The following is a 17,769-nucleotide window of genomic DNA, read 5'->3' as shown; positions in this document are numbered from 1 at the left end:
GGATGAAGGATGACGTCGTCCCTTGGAGAGAAGTGGACTGAGACGACGCCTATCTGGAAAGATGAAGGCTGACGTCAGATTGGAGATAACACCCAAACAAATGGGATTAAAAATATTTTCCTCTAATTAAGAGAAAAAAGGAGAAAGAACAAAGAGACAAAGTCTTTTTCGGATCTTTGCTCTGATACCAAGTCAAATAGAACAAGGTTGAGAGAATGAATTTTTTCTGATATACATTACGCCCATTCTGTGGTGTATATAAACAGATTACAATCGTACTACAACTATTGTGTACTACTATACTACACAACATATACAAGGTAAGTAGTTACAACAATATATTCCCTTGTTAGTCTATTCCTAATAGGGAACTATTACTCACACTGTGGCTGGGACAATATCGGTACAATGGTGGGCCACGGGCCACGCTTGTCGTTGTTTAACATGGTATCAGAGTGGGTCCTTCTCCAATTGCGTCTCCACGTAAGCACGTATCATGAGCTAAAATTGGGGTTCCTTGTATTGCCATTGAAATTACCAAGTGTCCAATGTGGGTCTTGGATTGTATTGACAAAGTCTCCGATATGAGACTTGTGTCCCAATTTCCAATGTGGGAATTGGATCAATTAATTGCACGTGCAGACCTAGAGTTAGGTTGCACGTGAGGGGGCGTCTTGGAGAGGAAAGATCCCACATTGGAAAAGTGACAAATAAAATATAACTTATAAGTGGGTGGATCTCACCCAATTGTACCGAGGCCTTTTGTGATTAAAACCCAACACTTATCGGGTGGTTAAGTTGGGACAATATCAGTACAATGGTGAGCCACGGGCTACGCTTGTCGCTGTTTAACAAAGTATACAAAATATCTTGAACTACAAGCCTCTAGAGTTTAAGAGCATGCATTCTTTTCGATAGCAGCTACGCCTGACATTCTTTGTGCTTTAGCGTCCTTATTCAAGCGGTCGCAGCAGAGGATACTTATTCAACAAGTGAGTAATCTGTTTGCTTGCAGCCTTGTAGGGTCAATCAGTGGCGTAGCTTGAAAACATTGTAGTACATGATGAAGACACGAACACGCTTCGTCTGTCACCTGCATTTGAATCCGGCCAATTAACACACATTACAATTCCCTTTCAGTAATCGATTTTTAAATATCTAACCAAACAAGGGACTGAATTGTATCGATAATTAAACAATATAAACAAAGACAAGAGTGTAACCCAGGGCCGTCCCAATATGAAACGAGGCCTAAGGCGAAATGTTAGAAAGACATGCATTCTTTACTCATAAGAAATTTATCCATTGTGTTTCAAATATAGAAAAATATATATATATATATATATATATTACCTGCGCCTGAAGAAAGAGAGCAGGCTAAATCATAGGTTAATATTTGTTGTTTATCAATCAATCATTAGTTAGAGCCTCAATGTTGTAATTTTGATTCATATATAAATTGTAATTTTAGTTCAAGTAGATGTATAATGAGTGTATGATAAACATCACAATATCATAACTTGTTCCTTTCAAGAGTATGTTGATCACACTCTCCCTTATCATCCGGATGAATATGAGCCCCTCTATGATGAGGCCCCTGAGCCAAACAAGTCATATCCACATTATGAAAAGTGATATGTCCTCATGTACCGAGTTAAGGAGATTAGAGGTATTCAGAGATTTTTTCCGGTGAACACCGTGAAAGACAACTACTGTGAGGTTTACAACACATGTGGGCCAATCCTTACATTGATCATGAGATTACCATAAGTGCAATAGATGCACTTTTCAAGAGGCAACCATCATTAGAGTGTGTTCCGAAAGTTCTTGTTCAACACCGGAGATGAGGCCGGATGAACGACCTTTGTTTCATAAGAGGATACAATGGGACAAGTGCAACCTGGAGGCCACCATGACCATTATGAGGATGGGGTCCAAACCACTCCAAGTTGACAAGGAGGCATGTGTTTTTATGGAAATCGAGATGACAGATCCTTTTGAGTTCGTACTATACTATTATTAAGAGAAGATATTTTGTTATCCAAAACTAAAAAAATGTAACAAAATAACCCTGAAATATTAATGAACTTTAAAAATCATAAAAAAAATAGGGACAATATAGTCAAATTATAAAAAGAAAAATAAGAAAAATAAAAAATAGGGAAACAGATAAGTACGTGGGAAAACTATCAACCATATGAATAACTACTCATTCAATCCGTTTTCTCTACATATTAACTAGCCACTATAGTTATCTGCAATCTGCATATAACTTTCTTTCTTTTTTTGTACAAAATGAAATTTTTTCTCATACATGTAGAGCCAGTGGTTACAGACTAGTATTAATAAATAAACAATTGCATTAGGGTACTAAAAGGAACGAACATTATAAACACACACATTTAGCCTAACTTAGGAAACCATAAACTACCCAATATAGTTATTTGCACATAACTTTCTTTTTTTATGTTCTTTTTTTATCTTTTTTACAATGAAATTTTTTCCCATACATGCAAAGCATGTGGTTTCAGACTAGTATTGGTAAATAAAACAGTTGCATTAGGGTACTAAAAGGAACGAACATTACAAACACACTCACTTAGCCCAACTTAGGAAACCATGAAACAACAAAGCTAGAAACAGTGGGCGGTTAATTACTACTTACTATCTAAGCTAAGAAATAGGAATACTGCCTGAAACATAATACAAACATTTATCCATTCAAGTCCACAAACACTTCACTTAGGTCTCAGGCCACTAAGTCATCATGATGCAGGCTCCTAGGCACTGGACTCGCAGTCTGATGGAGTATGTAGCCCGCTGTAATCATGATTGTCATTACTGCCATGATCCGCAATCCCCTGGCAGATGATGCCTTCTCCATCTTCCCCATCTTACCTATCGCCCTCGGAAGTCCAGTCCTGAGGTGGCCACCTTTGCAGAACAGCATTGTGCTTATCAAGAATCCTTAGCCCATACCCATCATATAATTTGTCCCCCCAATCAGCTTTCTCCCATTATCCTTTGAAGCCCTTGACAAACCCAAGCCCCTTCTCCACCTAAAACATTAAAAAGAAGCATATCAGTCAAATAACCAAATCTTCCAATTACAAATGGATAGCAGTTGTACACAAAACATATACAATATGTACATGTCCAACTCAAAAGTGTGTGTTTTCTTACCAGAGATTTAAAGACAAGACCACTTAAACTAAACTGAACCAAAGATCAAGTAATAGAACTAATTAAGCCTATTAAGTAATCCTGACCTAATAGAGGGTATAACTTGTCTCATTCCAGAGTGTGTTGATCACACTCTCCCTTAGCATCCGGATGAGTATGAGCCCCTTTATGATGACTTAATAGAGGGGCTCATACTCATCCAGATGCTAAGGGAGAGTGTGATCAACTTACTCTAGAGTGGGACAAGTTATGTTATTGTGATATTTATCATACACTTTCAGTGCCTGGGCCCAGTACTATGAAATTCGGGCAAGAGAATGAAATGGAAGCACGTTCATAACCACTGTACACCTCAAAATGAATGAAACATCTCAGTATGTACTTAATTTACAAATATGACAGCAAAATTTTTGTCATTGTGGTAAAGTAAGTCCTATTTAGTGTAATATTTATGGTACACCAGCTCCTACCTTATTACAAGTTTTTGAACAAATTTGTTGTCAATGTTGTTATTTTGGTTTAATTTTATGTAAATAGTGTAAAAAGATGAATTGAACACTGGTTCAACTAGATGTAAAATGATTGTCTGATAAACCTCATAGACTCACAATACCATAGCTTGTCCATTTTTAGAGTATTTGGATCACACTCATCTCCTTTGTCATCCAAATGAGTATCGGCCCTCTATGATGAGGCACCTGAGCCAAAAAGTCATATCCATACTACGGAAAGTAATCTGTCATCTTATACCAAGTTAAGAAGATGAGAGTTATCCGGAGACTTTTCCCAATGAAAACAGTGAAAGACAACTACTGTGAGGTTTACGACACTTGTGAGCCGATCCTTGCATTCATCATGATATTACCATAATTGCAACCTTACACTAAGTTAGGGAGATGAAAGGTATTCAGACACTTTTTGCGGTGAAAACCGTTAAAGACAACTACTATAAGGCTTACGGCACTTATGCGTCGATCTGTGCATTGATTATGGGATTACCAAAAAGTGCAATGCATGCACTTTTCAAGAGGTGACCCTCACGGGGTGCGTTCTGGAAGTTCTTATTCAGTATCAGAGATGAAGCAGGAGGAACAACCTTTGTTTCATGTTTCATGTTTCATGAGAGAACACGATGTGACAAGTGTAACCGGAAGGCCACCATCATGAGGATGAGGTCTGAGCTACTCCAAGCCGATAAAAGGAGGCTTGTCCTCTTATGGAAACCGGAAGGCTACGAGAGTTTATTAGTCGAGATGGAATCTGGTTTGACTTTCAGTGCTTAGGCACAACACTATGAAATCCGGCCAAGAGATAAAATGGAAAGCAAGTATGTAGGTACTGTACACCTTAGAATGAATGAAACATCTTAATATCTACTTACTTTACAAATGTGACAACCTAATTTTTGTCATTGTGCCAACGTGAGTCTCATTTAGTGTAATTACTACAAGTTTTTGAACAAATTTATTGTCAATATTGTAATTTTAGTTTAAATATATGTAAATAATTAATGTAAAATTAATGTGGTATCCTTGTTCTCAATGTTGTAACTTTGATTCTTATAAGTTGAAATTTTTGTTCAAGTAGATGTAAAATAACTGTATGATAAAAAAATCACAGTACCATAACTTTTTTCGTTCTAGAGTATATTGATCACACTTTTCCCTATCATCCGGATGTATGACCCCCCTATGATGAAGCACTCGAGCCGGAAGAGTCATACTCCACACTACGGAAAATGATATGTCCTCTTAAGTTCATGTTCTTTTCTTCTGTTGAATTGGATCATGAATGCATGATACACTTTTACCCTTATGCACCACAGTTGTGCAGCACGCAAATTAATGTGACACAATTAAGCATGTGGTACTTCTTTGGTGTGGTAATTAGTATTTACTACTAGCTAATAATATATATATAAAAACTTCAGATACCAATTATTTCTACGACTTGAATTATAAAAATTATTAGTGGATCAAAATTCAGATACTATTTGTGATTTTTTTCCTTTGTAAAATCATTATCAAGAGATTGTAGAATGTAAAATTTGGAATGCAGATTTCACTCCCCTAATTGAAGCCTTCAACTATGTAAGTACCCTCCAACTCCAAGGCCATCTCATACTCTCCCCAACTATAATCACAGTGCCCAAAAATGGAGTCTCTTTCTTGTGCTATTTGCCTATTTCAACGCTAGCAGTAATCTTTGCTACTCTGACCTTCCTCTCAAAAGTTCTCTTCCCCAAAAGCCACAAACTGAATCTGAAATTTCCACCCGGTCCAAAACCCTGGCCGATCATTGGCAACCTCAACCTCATTGGTCCTCTCCCTCATCAATCCCTTCACAAATTATCCCAAACTACTTATGAAACAATAATGCAGCTTAAGTTTGGCTCCTACCCAGTTGTTATTGCTTCATCTCCAGAAATAGCAAAGAGGACGCATGATCATGTGTTTGCCTCCAGACCCCAAGCTGCAGCTGGCAAGTACACCACTTACAACTACCTCAACATCAGTTGGGCACCTCACGGCCCATATTGGCGCCAAGGCCGCAAAATCTACCTCTCCGAGCTATTCAACTCGAAGAGACTAGACTCTTTTGAGTACATTCGTGTGGAGGAAACTCGCGCTTTCCTCTCGCAGCTATGTGCCTTGTCAGGCAAGCCAGTCACCCTCAAGGAGCACCTCTCACGCCTCACTCTCAGCATTATATATAAGTAGGATTGTGTTGGGGAAGAAGTACTTCAGCGTGTCTGAATCTGAGACTTCGATTGTGGCACTCGACGAGTTCCAGCAGATGCTGGACGAGTTGTTCTTGCTTAATGGGGTGTTGAACATAGGGGATTGGATACCCTGGCTCGAGCTTTTGGACTAGCAAGGTTATGTTAAGCGTATGAAGGCTTTTAAGAAAAAGTTCGACAGATTTCATGACCATGTTTTCGGTGAACACAGGTCAAACAAGGAAGGTGTAAAGGAGTTTGTGCCAAAGGACATAGTAGATGTACTATTGAAGCTCGCTGATCGATGATCCTAATATTGAAGTTTAGCTGAACTATGAGAGTGTCAGGGGACTCACCCAGGTACGTATGTGTTTGTGTATATACATATATATTCTAGTAGTTACTTCTTCATTCATCAATTAATTTTGTTTAATTGAATGATGAGACATTTATTTATTCAAATATAAGTTTATTATGAACCTTATTTATTTCTAAAAGAAATTAGAAACCGACATACATCTTGACACATTGTTTATTTGAAATCAGGATTTAATAGCGGGAGGCACAGATACCTCAGCGACCACTGTGGACTGGGCAATGTCCGAACTGATGAAACAACCACACCTCATCCAAAAAGCGATCGAAGAACTTGACAGAGTGATTGGGAGAGAGACATGGGTGGAAGACAAAGACATAGCACAACTTCCTTGCATAGATGCGATCATGAAAGAGACAATGAGGAAACACCCTGTTGCCTGTAATGCTCGCACCACATCTGGCTCTTGAAGATTGCAATGTGGAAGGTTACGATATTCGTAAGGGGACAAGAGTGTTCACAAACACATGGAGCATAGGGAGAAACTCATCAGTGTGGGAAGCACTGGAGGAGTTTAATTAAACCAGAGAGCTTGGTCATTAGTTTTTGGGTCTGACCTGATCAGAGTCGTTTGCTAGGAATATTTAAGTAGAGTTGTGTAAAAGGAGTTTGGTTGGTGTGGCTTAACCTCTTAATCCTGGTCCTTTTCTTTTCTTTATTAAGCGTTTTCATAACAAACGAAAAAATGGAGGAAATCTTAGAAATGATCTTCACAAGTCAAGATTCGAACTACAGAGCAAAAACGAAATGCTTCCATATGTTTCAGATTATGACATGGAGACTTTGTTGGTACTAGATGTTAGTCATGTTACACAACTAAAATTAGTTATTTTGACACTTAACGTTTCAACACATTTACCACTGCACTCTGCAGGTAAATTAGAAGTGTAATACAAACATAAAACTGAGTGTCATAATCACTTTCCAAGATTATAGTCTTTCAAAAAATAATCAAGGTGAAAGAAACTAAAGTGAGGTTCCATGTAAAAGATGAGGCAGGAGAGCTCCATGATAAAGTAATCTGGGGTTCACATCAAAAACCAATTGGCAATGGATGGAGTGGCTCAAACCCTTATAAACCCACTAGCAAGGTCCTATTTTTTCCATGTGGGATGTATATATTCTCAACACGCCCCCGCACGTGTGGCGAATTTTCAAGCCATACACGTGGACAACTTTGGGTGACGTAGAACCCGTGTGGCCGTTAGGCATGCACACGTGGGTAACCTCGCTCTGATACTATGATAAAGTAATCTGGGGTTCACATCCAAAACCAATTGGCAATGGATGGAGTGGCCCAAACCCTTATAAACCCACTAGCAAGGTCCCATTTTTCCCATGTGGGATGTATATATTCTCAACATGTGTTAACCTTCATACAAGTCAACGTGCAAAAGGTCTTGACCAGTATTATGGACTACAACTATTCTCCATGTAGTGGTGACCTGTCATGGGGTCATGTTGTAGGTGTCATGCTGACATGATTTTATCCTAAATATTTTCTATTTTCAGTTGTAATAATGGTTAGGGTGTTTACCGGACTATATATAGGGTCTTGATGTAAGAAGTTGGGTGTGTTGCGTTAATTGAAGAAACTCAGAAAACAATTGTTCCAGCTTTTTCCCTCTTCTCTCTTTCTTCTCCTCCATTGTTGATAGCTTGAGATCTTCAAGGTTTAGTTATGGCTGCCATGTTATCATGGTATCAGAGCTATGGCTCTTGATCCTGTGGACTATTTCTGACTTTAGAAGTGTTCGTCTAGTTCTAGCTTCCGCATTTGAGCTTCGTTGTTCTTCATCAGTCTCTTTAAGTTTCATCAAGGTGAAAACCTAGATCTGTGATTCGATGATGAAAGTGACTCATAGCTTGCTTTTACAACTGCGTGAGCTCTAAAAATCATGTTCTACGGTTCCGCATCATCTCAATTCAGCTCATACTCTGCATTTTGTGCCCTAATTTCTTCAACTGTGCTCGTCGACTTCAATTGGCAGGTTATTGCTTCACTGCTACAATTTCTCAGCAAAATCTTGTACTCATTAAATTTAGAATTTACAGTATGCTTAGATCCTCCTTTTGGTCATGTGATGATTATGGATATCACTTAATTGTCCTGCTTTTCGTTTGACTAAACATTGCTTCTAGTGGTTGCCCTGTACACATTTGATTTTGGAATGGATTCTGGGGGCTTAGTTGTCTGACTTTCAAGTTGAAGGGTTGTTATTCTATCTGGCTTTTCATCGAACTTTTTCTGGCAAATTCACAGTATTATCTATTAAGTTCACCTAGTTTACTGGTATTTGGAGTATCTACACTGCTATACATGTGTGTTGTTGCTGGATGCTTCCTACATATGATGGATGCTGCTATGATTGAAAACTTGCATTATATGAAGCACTGAAGGTTTTGGAATAATAAACAAAGTTATGTTGCTTAGTGATGTTACTGTGAGTTGGATGGTGATGTTTAAAGACAAAGTCTTGAATTAAACAAAACAAAGTCATGTTGCAAGCCATATGGTGGCTTTGAAAACAAAGTTTTCATAAAGTTTGGTGGTAGTCAAAAACAAACAAAAGTTTGGCGATTAGTGAAATTGGAATTTCATTGATTCATTTTGGAGTTGGATTATTTGACATACTTGGTGTCAGCAAACTCTGGTTAGAGTATATATGGCCTCTAGTCAAACTTCATTTGAGATTTATATGTTGCTTGATATGATGACGAGAAGATTGAATTACTATAACTTCATCACTTGGAGCTATCAATTTCAAACTCTTTTAGAGGGACATGATCTCTTCGGTTATATTGATAGCAACACTCTTTGTCCTACAAAGTATGCGATCACTGATAGTGAGGAAGTAACATGTGAGATCACAGCAGCCTACAAAATGTGGAAGAAAACAGATAAAGCTTTGCTTAGTCTTCTTATTGCAACTATGGATGATGAAATAATGGACATTGTGGTTGGAAGCAAGTCTTCAAGCGAGGCATGGCTCTGTCTACAACAGAGATTCTCACCTGTGTCTAGAGCTGACATAATGCAGCTCAAGACTGACCTTCAAACAATCAAGAAAGGAAATGATTCTATTGAGAGGTACTTGATTCGTGTGAAGCATGCTAGATATCAGTTAGCTTCTGTTGGGGTTACCATCTTAGATGAAGACATAGTTGTTGTGACTCTAAATGGGCTCCCTGGAGAATATGCAATGATTAGAACTGTCATTCGTGCTCGGGATACTCCCATCACTCTAGAAAATCTCAGGTCTCAATTGTTAGCTGCCGAGAGAGACATTGAAGGCATTTTCCAAACTCATCCTCACATGTCAGCAATGGTAACAAGAAACAACTCTCAGAGAACTCATTTCTATGCTTCTGATGAAGGAGATAACATAGGGAAATACAAGAAGAACACATGGTCTGGAAGAGGAAACATAAACTATGGTGATTATAATCATGGCAGCAACAATTGGTTTGGAAACAATAGAACCTTCAATGCAAAATGTCAAATATGCAGCAAGAACGGACATACAGCTGTGAACTGCTTTTACAGGAATGATATCCCACCTGATCATCCAAGCTTGACTGTTGTGGTTTGCCAAATCTGTGGTCTGAAAGGACATGTTGCCTTTAACTGCTATCACAGGTCAAACTATGCCTTTCAAAGAGCCAAATCACCTTCTACTCTTACTGTAATGATTGCATGTAATACCAATGGTGCTCGTTCTTCCGGTGCTTCTAGTGCTTCTGCTTCTGCAAGTGGTTTTTCATCTGTTGTACCATCTGTTGGTACTGATTCTTCCTGTTCTTCTTCTCCTACTTTACACAGCATGATGCCTTTTCTTCCAATCAGTTCTGCTTCGAGTAACTCTCTTGAGACCCACATTGGAGTTTAGCCTGCTGTGGCTGATGGGGGAGAACAGAATGTGACAAATAATGATCACACTGATGCACTATTGAAGTTGCCTTGTGAACCTCAAGACCTTAGTAATTGTGCCTGGCATGGAAGCTCTGAATTTGCCATTGCTAATGTTCCTGCAAATTATCCGTCTTCATACAACACTGGTGTAAGCTGCAAGAGTGGAAAAATGGACAATGTTTATGCACCAGGAAGGAACCATCTCTTTGTTCCAGGGCCAGTCAATATCCCGGAACCCGTCCTTCGGGCAATGAACAGAAACAATGTGGACTATGGTTCTCCAGCTGTTTCAGCAATGACAAAAGTCCTGCTCAAGGATGTCAAGAAGATTTTCAAGAATACTACCAGAACTCCATTTATGATCTCTACCATAGGTACTGGTGCATGGGAGAGTGCACTTACAAATACATTGTCCCCTGGAGATCGGATTGTGTCTTTCCTGATTGGCCAATTCAGTTTGCTGTGGATTGATCAACGGCAGCACGTTAATTTCAATGTCGATGTTGTGGAAAGTGAATGGGGCCAAGGTGCCAACCTTGACATTCTAGCATTAAAAAGTGTCGATGCCACTGCACACACTATAAAGGCAGTATGCATTGTTCACAATGAAACGACAACTGGAGTTAACAATAACTTGGCTACAATGAGAAAAATACTTGACCACTACAGGCATCCGGCTTTCTTTCTTGTTGATGGAATGTCTTCCATATGTGCTCTGGATTTCCGTATAGATGAATGGGGAGTAGAAGTAGCCTTAACTGGCTCCCAGAAAGCTCTTTCCCTTCCCACTGGCATAGGGATTGTGTGTGCAAGCCCCAAAGCTCTTTCCTGCCCATTTGGTACTACTTCAACTCCTAATCCTGGATATGTGTTGAATAATGGTATTGGTAATGATATTCTTGCTGGAACTTTTTCTGCTCAAGATCAAGCATATAATCAACATTCCATGCTTACCAGAGCCCAAAATGAAATTGTCAAGAAGCTGACATTTCAAGATTTTTGTGCTTATGATGGGTCTGCGTACTTCAATGGCTTTACTTGTCAAGAAAAATATGCACAGGATTTGATTCATAGAACTGGTATGGATACAACAAGAGCTGGTACGCAAAGCTTTTTCATGTTGTTAGAGAGTGAGTGTAATGGTATGCTCTGTTCCTTCATTATGTTCCTTCTTCTGAGCATACTCCAGCTTTTGAGTATACTGTAGATGGTCTTACGACGGGGTTACACTAGCTCAGTTGTCAGTACACATTGCTCCAAACTCAGTTTGGTTAACCCCAACTGAGATTGAGGGGAGGTGTTAACCTTCATACAAGTCAACGTGCAAAAGGTCTTGACCAGTATTATGGACTACAGCTATTCTCCATGTAGTGGTGACCTGTCATGGGGTCATGTTGTAGGTGTCATGCTGACATGATTTTATCCTAGATATTTTCTATTTTCAGTTGTAATAATGGTTAGGGTGTTTACCGGACTATAGGGTCTTGATGTAAGAAGTTGGGTGTGTTGCGTTAATTGAAGAAACTCATAAAACAATTGTTCCAGCTTTTTCCCTCTTCTCTCTTTCTTCTCCTCCATTGTTGATAGCTTGAGATCTTCAAGGTTTAGTTATGGCTGCCATGTTATCACTCCAGACAGTAACTAATGCTGATTGCAGAGGTCCAAATGAAGAGAAGAAGAGCCACTGACCATTCTGCAATTCACCAATGGAATATTCAACGGTTCTTTAAGGTGAAAGTGCTTCAATCCTGCTGTTGGAGTGAGTCATTATTTTGATCATCTCTTGCACATCTTGTTCATATATCGAACGGACACCGCATCTTTTCACCTTCAGGCCAGGCCCTTTGGTTTTAAATAAGAACTCAATCTGATTGCTAGTCTCCCACTCTGTACCAAAGTAATAATCGCAGGGATTGCGAACATAGAATAGCCAAATGTGATGTGACTCAACCCGGCAAAATTCTTCACTAAAGCGAAACGCTGGCTGTCTGCCACACACTTCTAGTTCTCTTCCATTGACTTTCAGGCAACATACCAGATGATGTGTAGCTTTAAATGTCTTGAATTGATCTGTGTTGAGTTCATTAATGTGATGGTGCTCATGGAGTCTAAACACAACACAGAGAGCAAAACCCATCAAAGATTTGGTATCCCAGCAATCGAAATCTGGACTTCGCCATAGACTTAACGAAAATCCAGGCCTTTCATGGCTGAACCAGCTGGGAATTTTGAATTTTCCTTCCAGGAAGTACAACTTGAAAAGTTTGCTCTGCAATAGAGATGCCCTGTGTCATGTGATTCATGAAAATATAGGACGGTAATTGATTAATACAGGTGTCGTTTTGGTCAATAATTGATTAATGTCGGTGTCTATATATCAATATATATGTGTGTAAAAACACTCACACCGGCCTACAAAGAAGAGATAGAAGTACATGGCAAAGGAATAACTTCAGTATTTCAAATGATATGCTATTGCAGCCTTGATTGTCCTTTATTTTGAAGCAGTTGATGAAATTCAAATATGATATGTTCAATCTATCAAAATTGAATGCATGAAGCAACATTTCCAGTGAAGAACAACCATCTGCTCTTATATCCAATGTACTATTTGAAGGAAGGCCTGACAACTCTTGAAGATTCATGCAGTTCTCCAAGTTAATCTTCTCTAGTTTCAAACATGATCTGATGCCTGGGGGAAGCTTAGAAAAATTATTTCCACTGAGATTTAATGCCAGTAAAGAGGGAAAGCATCTGAAGTTGTTGGCAAATGCTGTGTCACCAAGATTGCAGTTACTTAGGTTTAGATCTGTTAAATTACAAAGACCAAATAAAGGCAACCGCTTGCTCAGTGATCTGTTCATTCTTTGCTCTGTAGAGCTACACAGATCAGATAAAGACAACGGCATACTCGTTGGCTCTGTATTGTCGCTTTGCATCCATACAGAAGACAAGGACCATGAGAAATATTCCCAAACCACTTCACAACCATGTGTTAGAATATCGTTCCATTCTGTTACACTTGCATGGCTTTGGCCAAGTTTCAAGCATCCAGAAAGATTAAGCTTTTTAAGAGACTTCAACGTATTAATTGTGCTCGGAAGTGAAACAAGGTTTATGCAGTTGCTTAGATCCAAAGAAGCAAGGCCACTGAGGTATTCAATCGAGGAAGGTAGTTCATTTATGGCAGTCTTCTTGAGACAAAGCGTCGACAAATGTTTCATATTCTCAGCAAACTCAGGGATCTTCTTAACCTTTGAGCAGCTAGAAAGAATAAAAGTTTCAAGAGACTGTGATTCGATTTTACCTGGCAGGCTCTCAAGACTTTTGCAGTCTTTAAGATTCAGGACAACCAGCCTCTTGAGAAATCCAAGGGATTGATGAACTCGGGTCAGATTTATACATCCTTCAAGATCTAAAGTCACAAGATTTTGAACGCCCGTGAAGTCTGGCGTTTTGACAATGTTATGGGAATGGCAGAGTTTGATGAGCTTCAACTTCTCCAAACACTGCTCACTAAACAATTATATACAAACTATCAAAACTATGACTTACCACGGATAAATCAAATTGCTTTAGAATATAAAATAACAGTAAGCTATTGCTAACAGGCATACCTCCTTTTTCCCTTCCAAAGCTGATTAATGTTGCTGTGGCACAAGTTAAGTTCAGTAAGTTCATCTAGTTTGAAATTTTGTGGGAGAGATCTTAAGGGGTACCCAATCCATTCCACAAGTCTCAAAGAACCAGACAGACAAGCAAGGTTCTAAAAAACGCTAGGCGCTAGTCGGGCGGTAGCTCGGGGCCTAGCGCCCAGAGGCCTAGGCGGGGACTAGGCGGTTTTTTATTATTACTTTATTTTATATATATATATATATATGTGTGTGTGTGTGTGTGTGTGTGTGTGTGTGTGTGTGTATATTAATATATATAAACAAGTGTGTGTTTTTTTTCTTTTAGTTTTAATTATCTCACTCTCTTATTAGAGTGTTATTGATTGTAATTATATTAATTAGTGTGAGGACATAATTGTCATTTTCCAATTAAGTGTGATTAGAAAAATCTGCCTTCTTCTTCTTCTTCTTCTTCTTCTTCTTCTTCTTCTTCTTCTTCTTCTTCTTCGTGAACTCTCCTATTTTCCTCTCTGCAGTCTCTCATCTTCTACCTCTCTCAGTCTCTCGTCATCCTTCTTCTTTCTCTCGCCAAAATTGACAACCAAGCACCTAAGATCTTCGCTGCCTTCACCAAGGAAAGCTCCAGTCATCGGGTTCAGACTCAAGATTTGAATTTTGGTCTCTAGCTTTCTCTCTCATCGGATTCATCGCCGGAACCACCACTGTCAATCAAGTCGCCGGCGTTGGGTTGTCAATTTTGAATCAAGGGTTTAGTCGAGGACTGGGCTTCAGTTCAGAGGGTAGCTCTAAATGATTTTGAGTTTTGAATCTTCTTCTTCATTCTTTTGATACCTGGCTAGAATCAGAAGAAGAAGAAAAAATTCAGCGCCCAGCCCTGAACAAGTCCGCCTAGGCCGCCTACCCTCTGCCTAACCCGCCTAGGCGGCCGCCTGGAGGCTCAACGCCTAACCACTTCGCCCAGACCAAAATCGGAACGGGATGCGGACGCCTAGCGCCTAGGCGTCGCTTAGTCGGCCGCCTAGGCCGTTTTTTAGAACCTTGCAGACAAGTGAGGCTCTTCGAGAGATTCACATTACGAATATGGAGAAGAATAAGTTGAGACAAATTTGAGAAGGCTTCTGGGTGCCAATGAGCCATTTCTAATTCCGGCAAATCCATTACCATGCCTTGAATTGCTTCTGTTCCCTATTTACAAAAGAACAAGCATAATAAGTGAACTGGATAATACGAAGAATACCACAGGACATAACAGATTAGTCGAATAAAATGAAACTATCTCTTACCTCATTTTTCTTCAGCACATTGTGTATGTCTTCATGTGACCATAATCTACTACGTTTGCTTGGCTCTTTAGGGGACTCTTCACAAACTATTTCCCTTCCCATTTATTGTAGCAAATCATGCATGCAGATTTCGTTGTTTGAAATAGTAATGAGAGATTTATCAACAAGAACACTTGAATTAATATCAGGGTGAAGCTGACAATAGTCTAGTATTTCTGTCACAAGATTCCTATCCTTGCCCTTATAAAAACAAGTGATATGTAGGAATACTGTTTAAGAATGTTGACTTTAGTGTGCCTTGTCAAACCAGGATTAGTTCTATAGTTATAATAGGAGAGAATATTCTAGACTCCTAGTTCTAGTTAGAATAGGAATCCTTGTACTCCAAGAATATGTACTTGTAATCCCTATATATAGGGCCCCTATTATCAATGAATACACACAACTATCCTCCCAATTCTCTCTACAATTCTCATTTCCTTAAACACGTTATCAGCACGAGCCCTAACCTTAGCTTCAAGAAGCTGAAGTCCCCGTTTGCTGCGCACCTACCTCCGCCAAGCACAGCGCCCCTGCGACATTGCTTTTACCTACCTGTGCAGCACCTGCACGCCTAGTGTATAAGCCCGCCTACACACACCTAGGATTGAAGCTCGACTGCAATCCCGCTCTTGGATCGAAAGCACACCAGCAATCTTGCACGTCTGCAATCCTACCACGCAATCAGCATCGCGAAACAGCCTGCGATCCTACTTCAGGATTGATAGCAAGTGGCAATCCTAAAAACCTACACATCTGCATCAACACGCGCGTGTATTGAGAATTTCAAGCTCTGAAATTCACAAATAAGTTTTCCCCTTTTTTGAAATTTAAATTCTTTATTTTTCTTCGAGGACATACAAAATCCCTTCTCCTACATCCCACCTTTCTTATAACATGGGTTCAGGGTTCGATTCACAAAAGCAGAACCATGGGGAGTTCACGCTAAATTCGAACTAAGAGCATTCGTAAACCATGGACTAAGAGCTTTCGTGAGCATCAAAATATTACAGACTAAGAGCGTTCATGAGCATCAAAATTTGACCATACAAACGTCATTGTTTTCAATCCAAATTCAAATTTTGGAAATTATCAACAAAGACAGCGGTTATAACTCTTTCTCACTAGGCTCACCCAATTAATTGTAATGTCTAGGAAAGGTTTGAACTGAGAGAGAGGTTTTAAAAGTGAGTATAGCTTCACCAAAATCTCTCCTTACCTTACTTAGTCACAACCAAATTGGATTTACCGAAAGGATTGAGTAACTACTACTTGTCGAAGCTTGATTATCATTTTTGGATTAAATTTTGATTTAGAAACTTTGACGTAATCATTGGTTTTCATTGAAATAAAGTATCGATTTTGATTCAAACTTTATTCATTCAAGTATGTTTCCCGAAGAGCTAGAATGCCTCGTGGATAGTGTTACAACGCACACCATACTTCGAAATAGGCAGTTATTTCTTGAGATGACACCTACTCGATCTTCAGTGACTACGATGGCAGGGTCATCTAAATTGATTCATGGTCCAGGACTAGCTTAATTCTTGTTGCCAAATGACACAATCAATAATGTCACTGAAGCTCTCTGCGCTCCTAGGGCCAGAAGAACCCTTTTGAGCTTTAAAGATATAAGAGCCAATGGTTTTCATGTGGAAACACATTGTGATAATGGACAAGAGTTGCTTTGCATCACCTCTAATGACTCCTAACATAATGATAAATGAGTATTAGAGAAACTTATGTGTAGTTCTAGTGGGTTGTATGCAACCACTATTCAAATCATTGAATCTAATCATGTCATGCAAGATGACTTATGGGATTCCAACACATATGCTTTGGCATGACCATTTGTGACACCCAGGTCGTGACATGATGATCCGTATATTAAAGACTTCACACGGACATCATTTCTTCATAAAGAAGAGAAGTACGAATCAAAAGTCGATTCAAAGAGAGCATTACACCGCCGCCGCACCTCGGGGCGCCTTCGCCGTATACCACCGGCTAGCTAACGCCGGCGCCGTGATCCCTTTAAGGCAAAATCATGGCTTTGACACCATGTATGGAGATTTGGCTCCCCTCTCTACTTCTCAAGTCAATTGTGACTTCATGGCTCAACCAAAATCCTCATTGGTTGCTTCTAAAGCCCATTTTTCATTCTGCAAAGCTTGCTCTTTAGAAAAATTAGGATCGAGACCATCCTATACAAATGACACTAAGAAAAATATCTCATTCTTACAAAGAATCTAAGGTGATATTTGTGGACCTATCCAACCATCTTGCAGACCATTTCAATATTTTATGGTGTTGGTTGATGCATTGACACGTTGGTCACATGTCATACTTTTGTCCACTAGGAACGTTGTGTTTGCTAAACTCCTAGCACAGATTATTAAGTTCAGGGCTCACCACCCTGATCATCCCATTAAGTCAATCCGTCTTGATAATGTTGGGGAGTTTACATCAAAAACATTTGCGGTGCGTTTGGATGAGAAAATTATAAAATCCGTAGGAATTTATAAATGATGGAATCTTTAACTCCATCAATCTAAAATTCCATTAATTGCAATTTCTATTGTTTGGTTGCATCTATTTAAGATTTGAAATGTGTAATAAAT

At 39.3% G+C, this 17,769-nt stretch overlaps 2 protein-coding genes and 1 pseudogene across 2 annotated transcripts; 2 read left to right on the top strand and 1 right to left on the bottom strand.

Moving 5' to 3' along the window:
* Positions 1-5,558: 5,558 nt before the first annotated feature.
* LOC112183599 lies at positions 5,559-6,800 on the top strand (annotated as a pseudogene).
* A 3,560-nt stretch (positions 6,801-10,360) lies between these two features.
* On the top strand, positions 10,361-11,398 carry LOC112183598 (serine--glyoxylate aminotransferase). The gene has a single exon (XM_024321971.2). The coding sequence runs from the start codon at positions 10,361-10,363 to the stop codon at positions 11,396-11,398; it is 1,038 nt and encodes a 345-aa protein (XP_024177739.1).
* A 1,195-nt stretch (positions 11,399-12,593) lies between these two features.
* On the bottom strand, positions 12,594-15,211 carry LOC112183597 (disease resistance protein RPP2B-like). Its single transcript, XM_024321970.1, has 4 exons — positions 15,110-15,211; positions 14,864-15,011; positions 14,357-14,430; positions 12,594-13,700 (listed from the first exon to the last, which is right to left on the bottom strand). The coding sequence occupies exons 1-4, from the start codon at positions 15,209-15,211 to the stop codon at positions 12,594-12,596; spliced, it is 1,431 nt and encodes a 476-aa protein (XP_024177738.1).
* Positions 15,212-17,769: the final 2,558 nt, after the last annotated feature.

The sequence above is a fragment of the Rosa chinensis genome, chromosome 2 (genome assembly GCF_002994745.2).
Source record: "Rosa chinensis cultivar Old Blush chromosome 2, RchiOBHm-V2, whole genome shotgun sequence".
NCBI classification, from domain to species: Eukaryota; Viridiplantae; Streptophyta; class Magnoliopsida; order Rosales; family Rosaceae; genus Rosa; species Rosa chinensis.
The sequence above is the reverse complement of the archived record's forward strand: the minus strand, read 5'-3'. Positions and strand labels throughout refer to the sequence as shown.

Excerpts from the sequence above, each read along its gene's own strand:
- LOC112183598 (XM_024321971.2), top strand. The coding sequence starts at position 10,361 with ATGGACAATGTTTATGCACCAGGAAGGAACCATCTCTTTGTTCCAGGG.
- LOC112183597 (XM_024321970.1), bottom strand. The coding sequence starts at position 15,211 with ATGGGAAGGGAAATAGTTTGTGAAGAGTCCCCTAAAGAGCCAAGCAAA. Across the intron at positions 14,431-14,863 it reads GAGCCTCACTTGTCTGCAAG|GCAGCGAAGATCTTAGGTGC; the intron begins GTTCTAAAAAAC and ends TCCTTGGTGAAG. Across the intron at positions 13,701-14,356 it reads ATGACGAGAGACTGAGAGAG|TGTTTGGAGAAGTTGAAGCT; the intron begins GTAGAAGATGAG and ends TTTAGTGAGCAG.